Genomic DNA, 21,531 nt, shown 5'->3' with positions numbered 1-21,531 from the left:
AGAACATCTACTCTGAATACATCTATTCTACATACTGCGATATAGCTTGAATATCCTCTGCAAAGCTGTAAACCGTATTTAGAGCTAAGCAATTGCAGGACCATAAAATTTGGGCTGCTCTGCTCAAGCGGATCAACAGTTGGCTTGGGCTTTAGCTTTGGCTTGTTTCGAGTACATGTGCAAAAATACAAAGTTGCAAAGCAAATCGCATATAAGCCCGGCTACCTCCAACTTGTCGCTGCTAAGACCATACCTATATACACATACAGAGACACGCGTGTAGGTGTGGGAAGACAGTGCGGCACCAGTGTCTGGCTGCCATGGTGAATACAAATGCGAACAGTGCAAGCAAAAGGACACAGTCCATAAATTTTGTAGCTCACAACATTTTGCTTTGTTTTAACTCATTTGCTCTGGCGCCAGCACACACACACACACACACCCAGAGTTTGTTCCTTTTTTTTGGGTGAAGAGTTGGCTTGTTGCATGAGCTTGTGACGGGCGAGGACGAGCAACCGCAGACGCGGCCACGCGACCCACGCGACCCACGCGCCTGCGGATATGCAACAATGTGGCCAAAGTTTCAACGTTGACGGTGTTGGCATTATGTGCACCGACCGTGACTAATATGCACATGTTCAACTATGCTAGAAAACGTTTTGACAACAACCCGCACATACACGACACAAAGCCACTGCTCCTGTCCCTTCGCTGGCGCTGAAAAGTTATTTTGACCAACTTGGTATTTGATTTTTGCATTATGGTTTTGTATTTGTATCTCTGCAGCAGCAGCAACATGGCCAAGGATTTGAGCACACTGGGCTGGGATTACTTCATGTTTGCGGCATTTATAGCGCTCACCGTCTTGGGACCACTCTGGACGCGCATTTTCGGCAAAAGCAAGCAGCGCAGCAAGGCGGATTATGTGTTTGCCACAGGCGGCGTATCCCTAGTGGCTGTTATGATATCCATAGCGCGTGGCACACTCGGCGTACGATCGGTGCTAGGTAAGTTGAGAGCACAGCTCGACCTTGAGCTGTACCTATTAAAGAGCCCTTTTCCATCTACCAGGCTACCCCAGTGAACTCTACTATCGCGGCTCGGCCATGTGGGAGATAATATACGGCATGATGAGTGCCTATCCCATTGTCTGCTTCATGTTTGTGCCCGTCTACTTTAACCTCGGCATCACATCTGTCTATCAGTACATCGATCTAAGGTGAGTGCCACCCCTCAAAGAAAAACAATAACAAAATAACTAATAAGAATGACGACAGCATTTAATTAGCACACAGCGAGAACATGAAAATTGTTATTTTAACATTCAATTTAATTTCATAAATGCGCCCATGCCCCACAGCAGGTTTGTCCCTCTGCAAATGATTTTATACTTCATTAATGAACGACCAAAAAATGAGACTAAACAGAACAGCATGCCTGGGAACGAGCATGAAGGCGAGAACAGGCTGTTGCTCAGCTAAATAAATATGAATAACATTTTCAAAACGAAAAAAAAAAACAATAATGACAAAATGAACAACAAGAACAAATGGCCGGGCAGCAGAGTGCAAACAAAGGCGAGCCAAATAATCTATATATTTGTCCTTGCCGTGCCAGGACTCTAACTCGCCCCCATCCAACTTCCAACTAGGCGTAACTGTCACAAGTTGTCGCCGCTACGTCCGTTCGCCTTATCGCTCCAGCAGCCTAATTGTTTTTTAAGATTGAAATTAGTAAACTAATTTGTTATCAAATGTTTGCAGCTTCGACAACAAAATTCAATTAATTGCCAAAACTGACAAACGCTACGCACTCAGCTCCAGGCGAAGCTCAAGCAGCCAGCTGGGGCACTGAAAACACAACAGCAGCATAATTTGATTTAAATTTAATTGGCAAAAGAGACGAAATCTGTAAGAAATTGAGAAATTATTTAAATGTAGCGCAAGCTGCCAATGATTGATATCAGAATGAGAATGAGACTCGAATGTAGCTCAGCAACTAATGCCAGATATTAGACACAAGTTATTAATTAGCTATTTATGCATGGGAAGATAATGAAATCTAGAATTTAATCGACCTTCAATCAATGCCAGCTGATGAGCAAATTTTAACATATTTTTAAAAACCTTATCAATTCGAACTGTGATTATCTAGAATTTGCATATATGAAGACAGACATTAAAGACAGATATTAAAGGACTGTGACTTTTCTAGCTATTTGAAATTAGTTTAAAAAGAAAAAAAAAGTTTTATATGCTTTTGTTTATATTAACTGTGAGCTTAAGTGGGGAAATGTTTTGCAAATTTGTAAATATATTTTAAATAATTTTCTAATTCAACTTTCAATATAAAAATTATATTTTACCGAACTATAAACACATGTACCACATATAAGCAGCCGATTTGGAGGAAGCAAATTATTAGAAAGAGATTTTTGAATATTATTTCCAGACTTTGCAAACATCTACTTTCAAATACAATCATAAAGCAAACTTACTGTGCTTCAGCTAATTATATATGACAGAAATAGTGCAAGTTGCTGCCTTCAACCAGTGGGGCCATCAATCTTGGTTAGTGGCATTCTGGTTGACTACGATTAGTCTCATTCTCCATGTACACATGCGAGACACATGGTAAATTTCATGTGCGATTTAGTTTGATGACAGCCAAATGACATTCAAGACAAACCCAAAAGGGCTGTGTATGGGCTGTTTGGGACTTGCCAGTTGCCAGTTTCCAGTTGCGACTTGCGAGTGATAGACAAGATGTTGCCGGGGCAACAAAAAGTTGTTACAAATTTGAAGGCTCATTGTCGCTTGTCAGCCCAACTGGCGCTACGCGACATGTTTATGCATACAACTCCATCAAAATTGGCAAGAAAAAAGAGGGAACAAAGTCGCTTCGACCTATAAGTGAATAAGCCCTCAAGGAAGCTATAAAGCGTGCTAGGCAGCGACAATGACAAGCATGTGAACCGAGTAGAGACAATGACATTGACGACTTACTATGATAATGCAAATTAAAGAGAAAACACGGTTCAAGTCCAAAAAATGATGATGTCATGAATACCCTATCAAACAGTGATAAACCACCAAATCAAAATAAATTCTAGTTCAATCTGTAAAATTAATTAAATAAAGATACGGAAAGCTCCTGCAAGTTCCTGATGCGAAACAAAACTTGTTAGACATACGGATTAGAAATATCAAGTCAAAGATTAAGCCTTCAAGCGCTTAGGGTATAATAAACGAGAAGCAAACTGAATTCATAATACAAAAATACAAAAAAAAAAAAGAGAAAAGAAAACAAAGCGCCCTCAAAGAGGCCCAGACGATGCTGGCACACTTGTGCTCGCTGTTGACAAATTGTATGACAATTCGTTTGTGTCATAATGTTTATAAATAGCGTGTGTTGTTGCCGTCAGGCCTGAAAGCCAACCAGCCAGCCAGCCAGCATCCCATTCAGCTTTGACAGTCACCCAGTCAGCCAGTCAACCCGTCAGTCTGTCAGTCGAAAGCCAAAAAACTTGCAAAAACAAAAAACAACCCGGCAGGAAACTTTAGCGTGTGAGTGCGTCAGGTCTGCGTTGATTACATTTTCATGCATTATTTAGATTCACATAGAAGGAAAATGTATAGCTTTCCCATGGCTCTTTTAAACACGGTGCTGTTTCCTGACGAAATAAAAATAATTCTTATTAAAGCCCTTTTAATACATATTCAACTGCGAGATTTCATACCTGAGCTGAGTAAAAGACTTGCGTCTGGCTGAAATTCTATTTGGTTTATTAAATGATCACATTTCCTGCTGGGTAGAATCTTTGCAGCACACACACACACACTCACGCCCACACACCCACACACTCGCCGCCGTTACAGACTTGTCAGCAGTCCGTCGCAAGTGACATCTGCCACTCAGCACATGGCCTCTGCCTCTTGTCTTGAGTTCGAGTCTTACGAGTATTTGTTGGCCGAGATTTGTAGCCGACTTTTGTTTTCGTTTTTGCCATTGCGCCCTCGCCTCGAGTTCAATGGTCAAGTCCCACGTCGCCCTTAAAGACAGCCAAGTTCTTGACTCGACCGCGCTTACAACTGCCAAAATTGTGGAAATGGAGCTTCAATTGAATGCAAGACAATTACGACACACACCCACACAGAGAGCAGTGGGCGAGTCTGACAAGTAAATAAATTGATTTGAGTCTTGTTTTGGCCGTGGTTCAATATGACACTTGTTAGCACTTAGATGGGGACACAGCCACCGCAGTGCGCTCGCTTGTGAGTGCATTTGAATTCAGCTTGAATATTTACGATGTACAAGGGCCCGGCCAGAGTGCCCGGGCACACGTCAAACATCAAAAGGCAGCTTCGACTGGCACTTGTAAAAAAAGTAAAAATACAGAACTGAGGGCCAACATGCACGCATAAATAAAGACATTTTCGGTGCGATGTCAGCGACTAAGTGGCGACATGATTTGCAATTCAAAGACAACAAAGTTGTAGCAGGTAACGCGGGATGTCGCCTTTTAGTCGAAGCACTCAGAGCACACGCCTGATTATGTTTATTTATGCGGCGCATTTAATCCAATCAAAGAGTCAACTCCCCAGTTGCCAACTGATTCGCTTTTGATTATAAAATTAGCTCGACGCAGCGGTCCAGGCGCAATCCACAGTCACCCAAAGCCGCGATTAGGCACGCATTATACTCCACTTGCCGCTCGCCGCTCATCCCAGCTGACCATATTAAATTTTGTTGCCCTAATTTATGCTGCTGTCCATGCTGACCGAACGAACTCAACCGCCGCCCGCAATGATAAATGATGCGCCGGGGCTTAAGCGAATTGTAAAAGCGTCAGGCTCTTCTGGCCACTCGAGGCTTAAGCGGTTCACATAGGCAATGCAGCACAATACTAACACTAACAAAGAGCCTCATCAGCGCAGCGACTACAACTGCATTCAATAAGTGTATGAGAGACAGAGAGAGAGAGAGAGAGAGAGAAAGACAGATAAAGCAGACATTGTTCGTTGAGCGTTGCATTATTGTGCAAGAGCCTGGCCACTGGCAGGGCGGCATCAATTATTGCATACTTTGCGGCGCTTACATTTAATTCAAAGTTATTAAGTGACGTTCGCGGCCTTAAATAGACTTTCCTCAATGCCATTTGAGAGACTGAGAGACTGAGAGACAAATCGACAGGGAGAGGGAAGGCAAATGATATAAGCTGGCAGGCAAATCAATTAAATTCTATAGAACAAAAGCGTCCCACTGTGCCAAACAGCGCTCAATCAACGGACATGAAGGCAGGCAGGCAGACAGGCAGCCTCGGGTCATCACTCACACAACTAGGGGAAAGAGAAGCAATCGAATAAATAGAAAGGGAGACAGAGAGAGAAAGAGGGGTATAGATGCACAGCACTTATTGTGATGAACACGATGTTAACAGGCTAAATGAAAAACAATTGCTACAAGCTAAACACAAAAAAAAACAAAGAGCGAGAGAGACAGAGACCGAAACAATAATTCCCATAAATCATATCAAATTGACATATCAGGCAAAAATTGACCGCAAGGAAGCTATGAGAGATGTCCTGCTCGCTACCAAAAACTAGAGTATGAGCATTACTATGCCTACAATATGGTGTGTGTGTGTGTTTTCATGTTTGCTACAATAAACATTTCTTTATCAATTTCCGTTATACATTCGACAGCCATGATGAGCGCCATGTGCAAATGCCTAAACAAATGTTTGCCTAGCTCATGCTACCATCTTTCTCTTTCTCTCTCTCTCTCTCTATCTATCTATTTATCTGTCTCTGCGTCAATCTCGTTATCTGTGGCTCGATTTCTCTTTCTTCTCAATTGTCACGCCCATGCAATTTGTTTGGCCTGAGCGCCGTCTTCCATCATTATGAACGCCATGCAAATTAGCCCACTCGATTGCCATGGTTAATGGGCTTTCAATAAAGCCGCGGCGCTACTTGCATTATGCCAGGATATCTTTACGATAATGGGCATACTATTTACATTTCGCAGCTTAACTTAACTTCACGCACACTCACACTCATGCTCTTTGCGTTCTTTAACTGGGTCAGCGTTTTCATAATTAACATATAACGCATACGACATGCTGTACATGTTGTCAAGCAAGTAAGCCGCTTAAAACCGTCCGAGCTGTGAGTTAACAAAGGCTCATAATATGCACTTAAGCGCACTCAATGCTCGAACAAATACGTGGGGCATGTGGACGCGTCGATTGATATTTGCTTATTGATTGATGTCCTCCACTGCAAATAAAACAAGCAGAGGGTGGCCGACTAGGCGATGCCCTAAACCCCGACCGTTATGCATTTAAGCAGAACCAAGTGTAGGCATATACATATTCCCCGCCTCAGCAGTAAAATAGCCTGTCTGTAAAAAAGAACAAAACCAACCTCACCAGGAGTTGAGCCTGCATCCCGACACCGCCACTTTACTGCTTGAACGATTAATTTCAAGTATATATCAAGGCAGCAGCTGACAATTCAAACACAATTCAATCGCAAATTCTTCGAATAGACAATGATGTGGACACATGTACGGAAAAAATGATTACGCTTGCCACGTGACCTATCCAACGGGCCAAACATTTTATTTAATAACTGTGTTACCTAACGGATTTCAATGAAATTTGACCCACGTATTCTATGGAATATGTGACGATTTCGTACAAATTCGAACTCTTTTTTCATATATATTTATATATAAATCACACCGTTTTAACGGGAAATTTGATATAGGTGTGCCAAATATAACAAAAATCAAAAATTGTGTAACAAATACATGAAACTACATGAAAAACTTGAAGACTCTAGCTAGCGAAATATAATATAATAATGGAAGTTCGATAAACTTTTTAATCAACAACTTAAAAACAGGAATAATTATCGATCATTTGGCATACAAACAAAAATTATAGCATCGAGTACTTAAAGGTTCTAAGATCGTCGCATTCATAAATGCGGTCAAACGGAGAGATAGAAAGACAGCCACACCGACGGACATGGCTAAATCGACTCAACTCGTCGTCCAGATCAGAAATATATAGACTACGGGGCCTGCCACGTCTCCTTCTGCCCGTTACATACATTTGAAAAAAACACCACTATACCCCGATTTCCCGTTTTCTATGGGTTCAGGGTATAATAAATGTAGAAATGAATTTTTCCTTTCAAGCATTAATTAAATGACTCGCTTGATTGCTCTTAGACTTGCAGTCGAACGACTGGCTACCCAATCATTCAGGCTTATGGCAGTGCAGCTCGATACAGCTTTAACATGCAAATTAGCCAGAGCTCGATGACAACATGAACTACTACTAAATGCGTATTTACAGGTGGCTATTAATCATTTAATGTGCCATCAATAAAGCCAAATAGCGCGCATACGAACGCTGGATTATGCAGTTGGCTTAATCACACACGCAGACACAGCTACAACTACAAGTGTGTGTGTGTGTATGTGTGCAATTTGAGACCCATATGCTAGAAATGCATGTCATAAGTGCTTACGTAAGCCTCAACACACACATACAAAGGGCACAGCACTTAGCAAGAAGTGAATTGGCTTCTTAAGTATTTAAATGATAGACAAATATTAAATAATGGTAAAATTAATAGCTCCGGCGTACATGTATAGCAATATTATTATTGAGAAAAGGCTAGCACACATTCAATAGAAATTTATTTTCTATTTTTATACTCTGAGTATTCCTAATACTTAAAATATATAAAATATGCTCGATCACATAAAGCAAATACATTGTCGATAAGGAACAACTGCCTGGTATATTTAGTCCATCCATGTATAAATGATTTTGAAATTGAAATTTAAGCCTCTATTTCTTATTTCCCCTACACAACGAGCAGATCAAGTTTATTCCAAATAATTTTATATTTATTCCCTAAAAGTTTACACATATACTTTGCTTCCTTCATTTTCAAAGCTACAATGCTATGACTTGACCCAGTTACTCAGATATATTCATAACGATTGGAACTCATTCAATAACACATTCATAGACTTAATGAAGAAGATGCATTGCATAGGCAAGCAATATGCAAAGCAATCAGTGTGCGTGTGTATGTCTAGCTATATGCTAATCCTCTCTTGTGGTCTAGGTATTTCCTCTTTGGACATTGCTCACTGGAGCAATCTTGTTATTTACGACAATTGTTCACTTCTCTGTTAATAAATTATACAAAAATTGAAAATTTATATGCCACCAGTCAGCACTCGAACTACTTTCATGTAGGACAGTGTTGCACTTTAAAGCTTTGCAGATAAACAAAATTGAGCTTAAGCTTCATGCATAACGAGACTTCTATTAAAATGTACATTTTCCAGAAATTCATATTTTAATATAGAAATAAGTTTCATTCAAAATTTATTGCCTTATATTTTGATAAGTCCAAACACATTTCTGCATTTTCAATACATGCTTTGATTGATTAAACAAGCAATGCTTTGGACTTGCAATTTCGACTAAGGACATTGCTTAGAATCCGTGTCTCTTAGGGTTGCGTTGCCAGTATGGTAAATCCATAAATTGGAGTAAGATATTTTACAAGAATATATCGGTTTTTTTAAATAATAATAAAGTCGTTTCTGCTGTAATCCGTTCGGGCAGTCAATTGGTCCGATGGGGCCAGCCATAAATGTGTACAGTGGGGCCGCCGTAGTAATGGGGACATCAACAAGTTCGTTACACGTGCCACAGGCGCGCGCATACTGAGCGATCATTAGGAGGTCGAAACAGGATACGTTTTCGGTCACTTGGCGCCTTGTCGCGCATTTTACAGCAAATTAACACACACATACACTCATATATATTTTTATAACCATGTGTCTTGGCTTTAGCGTCTAAGGAGCTGCATCATAAAAAGCCAACACAACTATAAAAACAATCAAAACGAGTTACGAACCCGCCAATTTTGTTGGTGTTGTCGTTAGACGAAAGACTCAGCCTCTTTTGGCCGTGTCGTAAATTTGCGGCACTGCTGGAACTTGAGCTGCAACAGCAGCGACTGCCACGCCCACTTATTGTAAGCGCCCTTATTTTACAGAGCAGTAAATCATAAGGCAAAAACAAAAAAGAACAACAACAAAAATGAGCAGACGCGCATAAAAAGGGCAAGCCCATTAAAACTTTAATAAACGCAGCTAATAAAAGTAAATAAATGAGGCCAGGCATTGGGCCACTTCCTATTCCTCATCCACTTCCACTTCCTGTTCCAGTTCGCTGTTTGCTGCTTTCTGTGGATTAATTAACGCTGTAAATCGAGCCAGCTACCAGTTCAGCAGCGTGTACTCACCTGACACAAAACCATTTTGCTGCTCAATTTCAGATTCAAGAGTCGCACCGTTCGCTGTCTCGCCTCGGCCACGTACATTGTGAGGCAAATCTGTAATCTGGGCATCACCGTATATACGCCCAGCGTGGCGCTCTCAGCGGTCATTGGCATACCCTACTGGGCCTCCATACTGGGCATGTCGGCCATCTGCATATTCTTCACCATTATGGTAAGTGGATGATAGAGCTTAGCTAAGCTGTGATGTCCCTCATGATTGTTTTCATCTTATTTTTAGGGTGGCCTCAAAGCAGCCATCAATGCTGACGTCATTCAGACTATCACCATATTGGTGGTAACAATTGCGGTCTGCATACAGGGCACAATCTCTAGCGGCGGCCCCAAAAAGGTTTATCAGCTGAACCGCGATAATGGTAAGCAATCACTTCTTCTCTTAGAATACTCCAGCTCCGATTGATCATGGCAGCTTATTAGCGTCTCCTGTCAAATTGCATGTGCGTGAGTGTGTCTGTGGCGGTTTCATATTTATGCTGACGAATGATGACTATTAAAATGGCATCCATTTTACGTTGCGTCGGCTCATTATGCACATAAATGATGATGATAAAACCGGCATATAAAACAGAAGAAGCAGCGGCAGCACCAGCTTAGGATGTGAATGCGTGACAACTGTAATAAATGTGTGACGGCAGCGCGTTTGTCACTTCAGTTAGAATCGCTTTCTGTCAGTCCAACAATTGCTAAGCGCGTTGGGAATCGAAGCACATGGCCAGTCATAGAAATATACATACATATGTATGTATATACCTTAAATGCGTACATACATATAAATATTTTCTATGCAATGCAAGTTGCCATAGAAATAAATATTTTGCAAGACATGCAATTGCTTTAAGGAATACGTACTTGTTCTTATATCTGTTATATCTTCTTTTTTGATTTTTTTATCCTGTAGGCCGCTTAAGCTTCTGGAACTTCACCGGGGACTTAACCGTGCGCGTTGATACCACCTCCGCCTGGCTGGGACAGCTTTTTATGTCACTTTCACAAATTGGTTGTCAGCAAAATTTTATGCAGCGCTATGTCAGTCTAAAGTCACTAAAGGAGGTGCGCAGGTTAGTGTAAATATTAAAAAAAAAACTCTTATTGCGCGCAATTACACTAAAATAACAGAAATAAAATATATTAGTGTGACCTTAGCTAGTATTCTTTTTTTAAGCCACTGACGCAAGATTATCGATAGGCACGGATATCGAAGCCGATCATTTCATCACATCAAAAGCACAAAAGACAGTGTGACCGTAGCTAATTTAGTTCTTATTACCCAGGCTAGCAGCTTATTGATATACGTGCCTATCGAAACCGATAATTAAACCGGAATTAAGTTTTAAATCATGCATTATTTTAGGGTCATGCTGAGCAATGTGCCCATTGTTTTTATATTCTTTGCGCTCTCCTGGCTCTCTGGCATGGTCATATATTCCACATACATCAGCTGCGATCCCTATGCCGAAGGCTACATTAAGAAACCCGATGAGATTTTGCCCTTTTTCGTTGAGGATCAACTGGGCTATCTACCCGGTTTTGTGGGCATCTTTATGGCTACCCTATTCAACGGTGCACTCTGGTAGGTGGCTGATAAGCTATAGTATGTGCGTATATGCTAATATTATATATATACATATCTCTAGCATGATGGTATCAAATCTCAACTCTCTTGCCACCGTTTGCTGGGAGGACTTCGTATCACAGCTCCCGAAATTCAAGGGACTTAGCGACAAGCAACAATTGAGAATTATAAAGATAGTCACAGTTATATGTGGACTGATTATCATGTGCGTTGCCTTCGGAGTGGGTCTGCTCTCTGGCGTCATCGAGTCCTCGCTATTAGTCTTCTCGGCCACGTCGGGCCCTCTGCTTGGTTGCTTTATCTTGGCTATGATGGTGCCTGTGGCTAACTGGAAGGGCACATCCGCTGGCATGATAACTGCATGCGCCTTTGTCCTATGGATAATTGGTGGTAGCATGACCGTAGACAAACCCTCCACCATGCTGCCCACTTCCACGGAGGTAAGAAGGCCTATACCGCTTGAATAGAAACCCAGAATTGAATTAATATTTTCCTATTTCCTAGGGCTGCTCTAACTCAACCTTTTCACGGTCCATTGGCAAGCCCAGCAACGGAATAGATGAGCTGCCTTGGCTACTGAAGCACACACCAGTCGACGGCTACAATCAGACCTTCATAGATCCAACGCCCCGAATTGCACATGAGCGGTACATAGATAGATATAGATATATCTATAAACATATGATGGCTTATCCTCATTTTGTTTTCAGAAATGCTTTGGAGACATTCTATTCGATCAGCTTTATGTACTACAGTTTGATCGGTACAGCCTTGACGGTACTTATTGGCACACTCATCAGCTGCCTGACCCAGCACTCGGATGATGAATACGATGCAAAGCTGCTGCACCCGATCATTTTCCGTTGCTACGAACGCCTAAATGTGCCCAAGCCTTACTATATTAAGCACGAGGAGGAATCTGGTCTAAATAGACGCAGCAGTAGCAACTCCTCAGCGACCACGAACTGCAAAGAGGAAAAGGTCAATCACGCCTTCGATGCCAGCGAGTCACACGGAAAGGATAAGACGAATCCCATAGCTGTCGTGTTTACCAACTCTTCTTCCAATGAGGAACGCAGCAACTCCATCTGCGATGCGAGCAGAATACAGCTGGACACAGTTCCTTCGGGTGAAACGGGTATCTATCGGCAGCTTGGCTCAAAGACGACGTTTTGAGATTTACTGAAACCCTCCGGAAATACAATATATATATACATGTATATATAAATGAAAACGTAGTCTATGTATAAATAGTCTATAATTTATAAGTTAAGCCATCGCGTAGACTAATTTATGAGGGGAATTACTCATGCACCTTCTGTGCAGAATGTCGATAAAGATGCTGTGATCATTGTACAAGAGTATACATTTACGCATCTGCAATATCATTGAGGGATATTCTATAGATGCGTAATGTAGAAACAATTTATGTCTATGTACTTATGTATGTGTAAGCAAGTGCAATTTAAAGAATTTTTAACTAAAACAATAGTTATTAGAAATTAAAAAAAAAGTTTTTTAATAAAAATCAATTGAAAATTAATAAATATCAATTTGTGACATTCTTAAATTATTTTTTAAATACCTTGATTTCTTTGTTTTTAGCACATGGCAACCGTTAAATCACGTTTTCAAATGATTTGCTAAATATTTCGTCAAATGTTTCGTCAAAACTGTGCATGCTAAGAGTGCTGCCAAACCATCAACAGTGCTGCCCATCAAATATTGTAAATCAGCTGTTTATCGATAACTGTTGCACTAACAGCTGCTAAGCAACAGTGTTGGCAAAATTTTCTTAGCTCGATAAAAGCTAATTTCATTGACTTAAGGTCTTACAACTTTAAGAATAGTCAAAACAAACTGCAACGTTTAGATATCATATGCAATGCAAGTCAACTTTACCGGTATCAAACAGTGTCTAAAGCTAAATTATTATGCAAATGTTTTTAAATTGAAAACATAGCTAAAAAATTTGTGCTCACCACTGAGAATAACAATCAGATAGTTGTAGGGGGTTTTATTGTTAGAGGCGCAACGAAATGCAAAACACGCAAAAGTTCTTCGTCAGAGCAAGTTGAGCGAATACATACGTATATAATTCTTTATTAAAAATGGCTACTTTGGCAAAGCCAAAAAAAACCGTATGTATACATCATACTATTTAAATTAAATGCAACTATCTATAAGAATAAATTCCAGAAAGCTAAAAGGCAAAGGCCAATCCACGATCACACACAAACGAATGAAGAAGAAGAGGAAGAAGATATTCGTCAGTTATCAACAAGTATAGTCCACGAACAAAGACAGCTAGAAAATGCGTCGCTACTGGAGGAATTCGAGCGTGTAGCTGCATTGGCCAGCAGCGGCCACAGCAAAGCCGAAGACATTATTAGTCACGACTGTTGCATATCAAGTGATATAGTGCCCCATGAGATGACAATACCAACGACGACAACTAATACCCAAGCGTCGCAAGTAATAGAGGAAGAACCGGGGCCAATGCCTAGTGCACCATGCGCACCCATCGCACCAGTGATCAATGCTCCAATAGTGCAATACCCCAATCTGCAGCCGATACGGATTAGCAATGCGCTCATCGAGGAGCAGAAAACGCCGATTGTTTACAAGGAGCGAGTGGCGCGGTCACCGGGCTTTGCGCTGGCTAGCAGCCGTCTGAAACCGTTTACCAGCGAGCAGCTTAGACAAATCTATAAATGCAGCGATTTGGAGCTGGTCAAGCAATTTGAATTAGATTTTTTAATGAACACACTGCTCGAATCGAGTGAAACAGATCCGCTCCATGTTGCACTCCAGGAGTATTACGAGCTGCAAGGCAAGCTCTCATCCAATCTGCACGACATCAAGGACAAGCGCAAGGATTGTCTCGATACGCAACAGCTAGTCTGGACACGGGAGTCAGTGACGCGCACGTTTAGCGCCAGCTGCGGCGACGGCAACGTTGTCCGGGAAAGCGTGACCTTTGAGTAAGTGAAAAGCAGGCAACCAATCCATTGACTAATTCCGTTTGCATTTGCAGTCGCATCAAAGTTGATCCCATTAAGTTGGAATCTGCCACAGCGGCATTGACAGTGCTCTACGATCTGGTCTGTCATACATACACCACCAATCTGATAACAGCGAAGTTAACTAAAGTGAAGATCGATCAACTTATCAATGACTTGATTGCGTATCCTCATATAAATGAACACGCATCAATCGTGCTGCACAACCAATTGGATGCAACTGCTCTGCAGTGTGTAGCCCAACTAAGACGTGGGATTTGCATCCTCTTTAACTTTGCACGGCGACCCAGCCCAAATGCGGTATTTATTTACCATATGAACCTAGTTTGAATGTTTCATGAACTAAAATTCAATTTTTATTAACTTCCATTCAGAATTTCGATGCTGACCTTAAGCTTTGGCTACGCAAGCTGATTGCCCTACAATTGCTTCTGGCCACCAAGGAGGATCATTGGTTTTTGCTCTTTAATATCTTGCGTTGCCCAAACGGCGTTGGCGCCTGGGCAGCAGAATTCCTGCAGCTACCAGGCATGGTTCAAGCAAGCCCAAAGCCTATGGGCACACAGCCCAATGAACTCCCTCTGCCACTAAATTCACCAGAAATCAATCATTGCATCGTGGTGCTGCAAATACTTTTGCTTCCCATCAAAAAGCGCAACGATTATCTTAAGAGCCAGGTACAAGCGCAGCGGGACCTCTCGCAACTAACTGGTGACGTTGAGCGTTGGACAGTGGTGGACTCGGATGGCGAGGACACACTCACACCAACGGGCGAATGTGTGGGCCTCAAGGAGACCGATCTGATAGCCCTACTCAATCAGTTGCCTTTCGATAAGCTCTTCACGTATGCTCAACCCTAACTTATATATAGAAAAGCTTAATTATCACCTGACTCGTTTGCTTAACAGCTCTGCCTTGTGCATCGAGAAGTTCCTAGATGACTACATCATTGAACCAGATATGATAACGCCCCAGCAGATGCTCACTGTGGTGGCCTTTTTTGCACAACTAGTCGAGACACTGGGCGAGGGCATGCTGACATATAACAACGAGCGCTACAAGCAGCTGGCCAAGCGTCTGGGACGCCTGATTCGCCACTCGCTGCAATATGTTTCCGATTACCACGAGCTCTTCCTGTAGGTTGACCTGACAGTTGACATTCCTAAGCATTAATGACTGATTTGCCATTTGCAGGAGCAACAATCTGACCAAGCCCGAAGAGCTCTGTGAACGCATCGAGTTGGAAATACAGGCTCTACTTATACGCGCATGCAGCTACATATATCGCTCACGCAATTTGGGCACCTGGCAATACTTCTCCACATTGCCTTATACTACGCTTCATGCGGATATTATTTGGCATTTGTTTTACTATCTCAATGTTGGCTTTCCCAGCGATTTGACTACCCAACTGTCGGCTGATCCGGAGTCAATATTTCAGATGGATTTCTGGAGCAAATTCGATATAGCTAATGCAGATGTTTCCGCCGAGGATATGTACTATCTGTTGCAGGCCTTTTTCGAGATGGCCAATGCACGTGATCGCACGAAAGACTGGCCCATAATCCGCATCATTTGCTTGACCATTTTCCAGGTAGGTTATCAAAATTCCCTGTTCCCCTTCTTCTATTACATCGCACTCGCGCCCACCCACAGATTGGCTTTATTCATCAAACCACTCGCGAGTTCTGCTACAAAACCGCACGAGATATGTTGGTCAATATTACTCTGGCTTATGAGGAGCTACTGGATTGCGTGTTGCTGCAACTGAAGACGCGCTTTTCTGAGGTCGATCAGACAGCATATCTATTCAAAGCCCTGCCTTTGGAAAACTGGCACCCAAACATGGACAGTTTTGAGCTACTGTCTAACTGGCTACTTCACTTTGATTACCAAACAGCTGAAAACCAATTGGCGCGCCTGATCATTGGCCATCTCAACTGGGGTTTTGATGACGAGGGTCGTCTTTATTTGCCGCACAATATTCACGTACGCATGGCTTGTCTCGTGGCTGAAGCCATAACTAAGCATGCGCCGGAAGTAATTGGTGCCTCGAGCATCTCGGAGAGCGTGCGGCAGGTCTCCTCACTGATCGACTCGAGCCAATCCAGTCGAGAGCAGTTTACTAACTGGTGCTGGCGCATGATCTCTATGTTGCATCTGCATCTGATGGATCAGAGTGTCGAGTCTGTTAAGCGCACGCTACAGCATCCCACGGAGCCGCTGCTCTTTGTGCCGGACCTGGAACGTTTGGATATGATTTGGCAAGGCGTTACCGAGCAGCGTCCACTGGCATTTTATGTCGGGGTGTTGGTGAGCCTACATGGCCACTCAATACCTGTTATATGCCAGCATGGCTTTGACCTGCTCCAACAGTTGCTCAACGATCATAGACATGCGGCGGTCATACGCAGCCTCGAGCTGATTGTGCCGCTCTTCCTCGAAACCCCCGACACGCTAGCAAATTGCGAAAGGTATGGATTAAGCACAAACGCAAAGAACAATAATTCTACTACAATCTATTTCATTACAGTTTTCAGAAACTGATGCTAACGCTGCTCAATGCGGACAGGACTTACTTAAAGCTGGCCAAGGATATGGTTTATGCCAATTCCATTGGCCCCATTCTTGAATTGCTGGATAATATGATGCATCACCAGATTGTGTCTTACACAAGGCAAGTCGTAAATTGACAGCATCTAATTGATTGATATATAATGTATTTTGGTGCTTTTTAGCTATGGCCTCTGTTCTCCTCTGAATCTAATCAATATTTGGCTGAATTGCCTTACTGCATTACCTGGCTGGGCACAAAATACGCACGTGCTATATCTCCTGGATAAGATGCTGCGCATCGCATACCAATTTGCCGATTGTCGCGCGCAGACTGTCGAGTTCTTTTATAACTACTACAAGGTATTTCAATAAATTACATACGATAGATCTAATATGTGCTGACGCACCGTCTTCTAGGACTGCAGCGACTGGAAGTTACCATCAAAATCCTCTGGACTAAAATCATTGTTCGGAGGACAAACCAATTTGCGTATACCCATGATCTTACCACAGACCTGCTGGTTAAATCTTATACTATTGGAGATTGAATTCAGGCTGCAGGATACTCGCTTTTGGCCAGAACTCCTACGCCAGCTCACCACGCAAACAGTAGAGATGGCGCTTAAGAAAACTCTATCGCTCAGCAAGACTACACTCTTTCCAGTGCAGAATCTGGTCATTTACAAGTACGCGCAGCTCTTGGCCAGCATGGATCCCAGACACGCTCTCTTTCCAATCGTTTGTCAGAAGTTCTTTGAGCTTTATCTGTGGCGGCTGCCGGCGGAATATACTAGCGAGAATATGAATCTAAACTGTGGTGTGGCTGAAAAGTTTTATGAGCACAACGTTCCACTGATGAAGTCTATCAAGACGCAGCTAAAGTCCGCCGAAGTATATTACGCTGCCATTGCCACCAAGCGCGCCGAGGATGATGCAGCAGCGCACATGTACCGCAGCTGCACCAAACTGATGCAGAGCTGTGCCCTCTGGCTAGAGGATACACAGATTAATAAGTTTGCCAGCGATGCCTGTCAGTTGCCAGCACAATACAACAATGAGAAGCTGCGCGAGCTACTTAGCGGTCACGTCTCTCACTGGACAGAGTTTCTAAGCGCCAGTGATCTGCGCAAGGAGCAGCGTCGTCAGGCAGATCAATGGTCGGCCAAGATCTATCGAGTGCATCTCCACAAGGTGTTGCGCACGCCATTGAAGCCGAAGCCGAGGCTGCCACCCGTCCAGCGCCTCAAAATGCATTTGGCAACCTATGACAAACGCCTTCCGCCACCTAACCACAGTCGTCCGGAGCAAATTGAGAAGCAGCCGATCGATGACAGTACGCTTTCCGAGCTAAAGCGTCGCATACAAACTCTCAACAGCACAGCAAAGTAAGAGAATTGGGATATTAGAGCTTATATTGATCTCTAATTACATCTTTTCTCGTTTTTAAAGTAAATTCCATTATAACACGTCGGAGCTCAATTCGCTCAACCTAAACTATTTGGAACGCGTGCCAGCATTGTACCAGATGGTGCCATACAACGAACTGCGTAGCAAGGAGTGTGAATCCTTACTTTTCAATCGCAAGTGTGTGCGTCCGGCGCAGATCCAGCTAGTTCCGGAGCATATACGTCGCAACGAGCAGATAGCGAGGAAGCAGGACCAAAACCGAGAACGTCATGACAAGATTGTGGAAGAGATGCTGGCTCTGAATGTGGACGGCTTTGCTCAGGCCATCGAAGAGCTGGGTGGCTGCATACAACATCTGCTTCATGAGCAGACCAAGCCTAACAAACGTGCCACGTCGATTGGCATATGCTTTTTCTATCATGTTGTAGACAACATGAACGATATAACAATGAAGTTCCAGCCCACAAACAAATTCTACTCGCAAGTGCTGCAAGACCTTGGCGTAAGCATTGAAAAAATACATGATGCAAATCTATAAAGACGATCTTTAACTTCCTTTTAACAGATTTTCATTCAAGCAGAGCAGGCAGATCAGGGATTGGATGTGCTACGCTTGGCCCTGCGAAGAGGTGACCTTGTGGAGCTGCTGGCCGGTGTTTTTGTGCCCTGCCGCACTGACGCCGAACATTTTTTGGATATGTATGAATTCCTCATCGACTCGCATCTAAAACGCTGCGACACTAAAATTCTGTTCGTACTTCTGTCTAAGTTTGATCTGCTCAGCTGGCTGGAGGCATATCAGCCAAAGCTAAGCGAAATTAATCGGCTGCTATTGCTGGTGCTACAAGGTCTGGAGTCTTGGTCCCAGCCACACAGTAGCCTTTTGCAGGATCAATTCCGCCGGCAATTGGTTCATATATTTACTTACGATTTTCCGCAGCATTACGGTGAGGTCATGCAGCTGGTGCTCGATCGCATATCGGATCAAAGGTTGATGCCGGTGGTGCTGCTTGATCTGCTTAATGCGCTCTTATCACCCGCAAGCTCTTCTCTGACACTGAACAGCTTGGAAATGCAACTGCACGAATTGGCATCTGACTTTGCCCGTCGCCAAAAGATGTTTACGCTGAAAGCAGCTACGGAAACGCTTTTGCTGTTTGCGCGTCACTTTCAAAAGGAGCGACTTCATCATGGTCTCTATGGACTCTACCCCAAGCACAAGGACTACTGTTGGCCACTGGTTATGTGGTTTACCTGCTTTGGACACGTGGTGCTGGCGGCCGCTATTTGCAGCTATCAAGAATTACTGGCAGATCAAAGTGAGTGACTCAAGGAATTTTGCCATTTTGTGAATCAATTTAATTCGATTCATTTAGTCAGCGACATTGTCTTTGGCTCCATTGTGGAGACCTATGCACCCTGGCTAATCCCCTACACTGAGCAAACCGACCAGGCGGCAGGCGCTGCCGCACACTGGATACGCCAGCTTAGCCCTGATCAGGGCAAGATATTGCTTCCTTGGAGTGAACCGCATGTGGACACCAGCAAACTGATGATCAGATCTTTTATATGCAATGTTTTACAGGTGGTGCAGTATCTGCCCGCCTCCAACAAGATTTTGGAGCACATGTTCGCTTGGTATGTGCATCACTTTGCACAGCTCAACGTGGCTAGCCATGTATTGGCACCCATTCACGACGGTCTGGCACAGTTGCCCTGGGATCGATTCCTGCCACCCGCCCAACATATTGAACTGCTCTATGAGAGCTTGCAACGCTTCATACCAGAGTCGCATGCTATGCTAGGTCACATATTTATAAGGATAGATTGGAACACCTGGTTTTCGCACACGTCGCAACCGTTGACTCTCCTCTCGCACCTTTTTGTCATCTTTATCAAAATGGCACTCGAGCCGAACATTCACATGCATCCCAATACAAGCAAGATACTCGAAGACGCTATCAACCAACCGTGGCATCTTGTCGAATACAGTGAGCTGGAACAGTTGCTCAAGTGGTTTGTGGCTCACGTTGACCCGGCCATTGCTCTGAAGCTGCCTGCCGAAAGCAACTACGCTGATCGCGCAGTGCTAGAGTAAGCAGAACCATACGATTTTTTTTCAATCTTCTCTTCAATCTTCTCTTTCTTTAGACTTATTCACGCAGCCTGCGCAATGTTGCCAGAGAGCGACGTACAGGGTACTCTGGTGCAGGCCACGGCCAAGCGAATGATGTACACACGCTCCATGGTCAGTATGCACCGTGCCTGTGCGATCAAACACAAGAAGCTGCTGGCCACCAAGGAGGGTGAACGTGCCTTTGCCGCAGCTTTTGAAAAGCTCTTGGATTCCATTGACGTAGTCATTACCAGCAGCAGTCAGCGACGAACGCCGGAAGAGCAGCGACGCGAAGCACTCAATCTGATGCTTGAGCTTGTGGCACCCACGCAGACGCAAAGCGAGGAGGTATCTAAGTAAGTCGATCAACTATTTTGTTATTTTTATGCTTGTTGTTAATGAATTCCTAACCTAATTAATCTGGTGTATTTTTAGCCTCCACATTGAAACTTTGGTACGATGGCAACATCGATGTCCTCCAGCCAATCCGGTCATGTGCGCAGCTCTACCCGCCATTGGCCATCTAAATACATATATTTCTTGTATCTATACGCTTCTGGAGTCTAGCATAGAATGCTATTTCCGCAGATCGACAGAGCTAGCCGCTTGGCACTCACCTAGCTGGCAGGGTCTTTTCGATGCGCTGCAAATGTCGCTTCCCAAGCTGGAATTGATGCCTGTCATGCGCGGCGGTTATTTCTTTTCATTGCACATTTTTGTGCTCTACAAACTGGAGGAGATTGAAACGGTTGGCGAAAAGGTCACCTTTCTGCAGGACCTGACGCAATTGCTCGAAAATCTGAAGACGAATCCGCAGACTGAACCGCGCATGGCGCTTGTCTGGGGTTTAATCATATCACGTGGTTGTAAGCTACTTCAGGACTCGGAGCACATTAAGAAACCGCTCTACATGCTCGCGCGCCAGTTGCAGATAGCCTCCACCAAAGCTGAGGGCTGGAGCGATGGACTGCTGGGCGTGATAGGCCTGAAATCTGAAAACATAACCAATAAGTATATAATAACTATCTTTTAACCTATATATATTTTACAAGAAAAACAATTCTGCATTGCAGGCGCAAAGTGCTGACACGTTGTCTGGCATGCATTATCTATTCTCTCTTTCCGGCTAGTCGTGACCTGCGACTGCCGTGCGAGGAGTATGAGAGCGCCATGCGGGAGCTGGCCATGCTGTTGGCCAATAAAAAATTCGTGGACGTTAAGCCGCTGGTCGTCAGGGCCATAAGCATTCTGAAAGAGCAGCTTATGCCCGATCTGCGTTCTGTTCCCCATTTGATATGCCGTCTTATTGATGTCTTTTATGAGGAGAGCTATCTAACGACCATTCCGGAGGTATGGGATTGCGATTACAAGCTAAAAGCAACATAGTTATAATTGTGGCAGCCAATTGTGTTACTTTTCTACAATTTATAGATTTATACATACACATTTATATAT

At 43.4% G+C, this 21,531-nt stretch overlaps 2 protein-coding genes across 3 annotated transcripts in view; both read left to right on the top strand.

Moving 5' to 3' along the window:
* LOC111604224 (sodium-coupled monocarboxylate transporter 2) overlaps positions 1-12,430 on the top strand; it is a 40,794-nt gene extending 28,364 nt beyond the window's left edge. For both annotated transcript variants that reach the window (XM_023322194.2, XM_023322195.2), the window contains exons 2-10: positions 787-1,007; positions 1,072-1,219; positions 9,381-9,555; positions 9,622-9,757; positions 10,300-10,459; positions 10,753-10,971; positions 11,036-11,414; positions 11,479-11,621; positions 11,685-12,430. In XM_023322194.2, the coding sequence (XP_023177962.1) occupies positions 797-1,007; positions 1,072-1,219; positions 9,381-9,555; positions 9,622-9,757; positions 10,300-10,459; positions 10,753-10,971; positions 11,036-11,414; positions 11,479-11,621; positions 11,685-12,150 (2,037 nt within the window). In that variant the 5' untranslated portion in view covers positions 787-796 and the 3' untranslated portion in view covers positions 12,151-12,430. The remainder of the gene's footprint in view (positions 1-786; positions 1,008-1,071; positions 1,220-9,380; positions 9,556-9,621; positions 9,758-10,299; positions 10,460-10,752; positions 10,972-11,035; positions 11,415-11,478; positions 11,622-11,684) is intronic.
* Positions 12,431-12,808: 378 nt separating this feature from the next.
* On the top strand, positions 12,809-21,526 carry LOC111604250 (ectopic P granules protein 5 homolog). Its single transcript, XM_023322236.2, has 16 exons — positions 12,809-13,115; positions 13,174-13,958; positions 14,012-14,297; positions 14,372-14,841; positions 14,906-15,133; positions 15,192-15,591; positions 15,654-16,471; positions 16,531-16,674; positions 16,736-16,913; positions 16,971-17,938; positions 18,003-18,462; positions 18,526-19,279; positions 19,337-20,054; positions 20,112-20,432; positions 20,512-21,087; positions 21,150-21,526. Exons 1-16 carry the CDS (start codon positions 13,086-13,088, stop codon positions 21,460-21,462), a joined length of 7,449 nt encoding a protein of 2,482 aa, XP_023178004.2. The 5' UTR covers positions 12,809-13,085; the 3' UTR covers positions 21,463-21,526.
* Positions 21,527-21,531: the final 5 nt, after the last annotated feature.

The sequence above is a fragment of the Drosophila hydei genome, unplaced genomic scaffold (assembly GCF_003285905.1).
Source record: "Drosophila hydei strain 15085-1641.00,03,60 unplaced genomic scaffold, DhydRS2 tig00008121-arrow-pilon, whole genome shotgun sequence".
Taxonomy (NCBI): domain Eukaryota; kingdom Metazoa; phylum Arthropoda; class Insecta; order Diptera; family Drosophilidae; genus Drosophila; species Drosophila hydei.
This window is presented reverse-complemented; position numbering and strand designations above follow the sequence as displayed.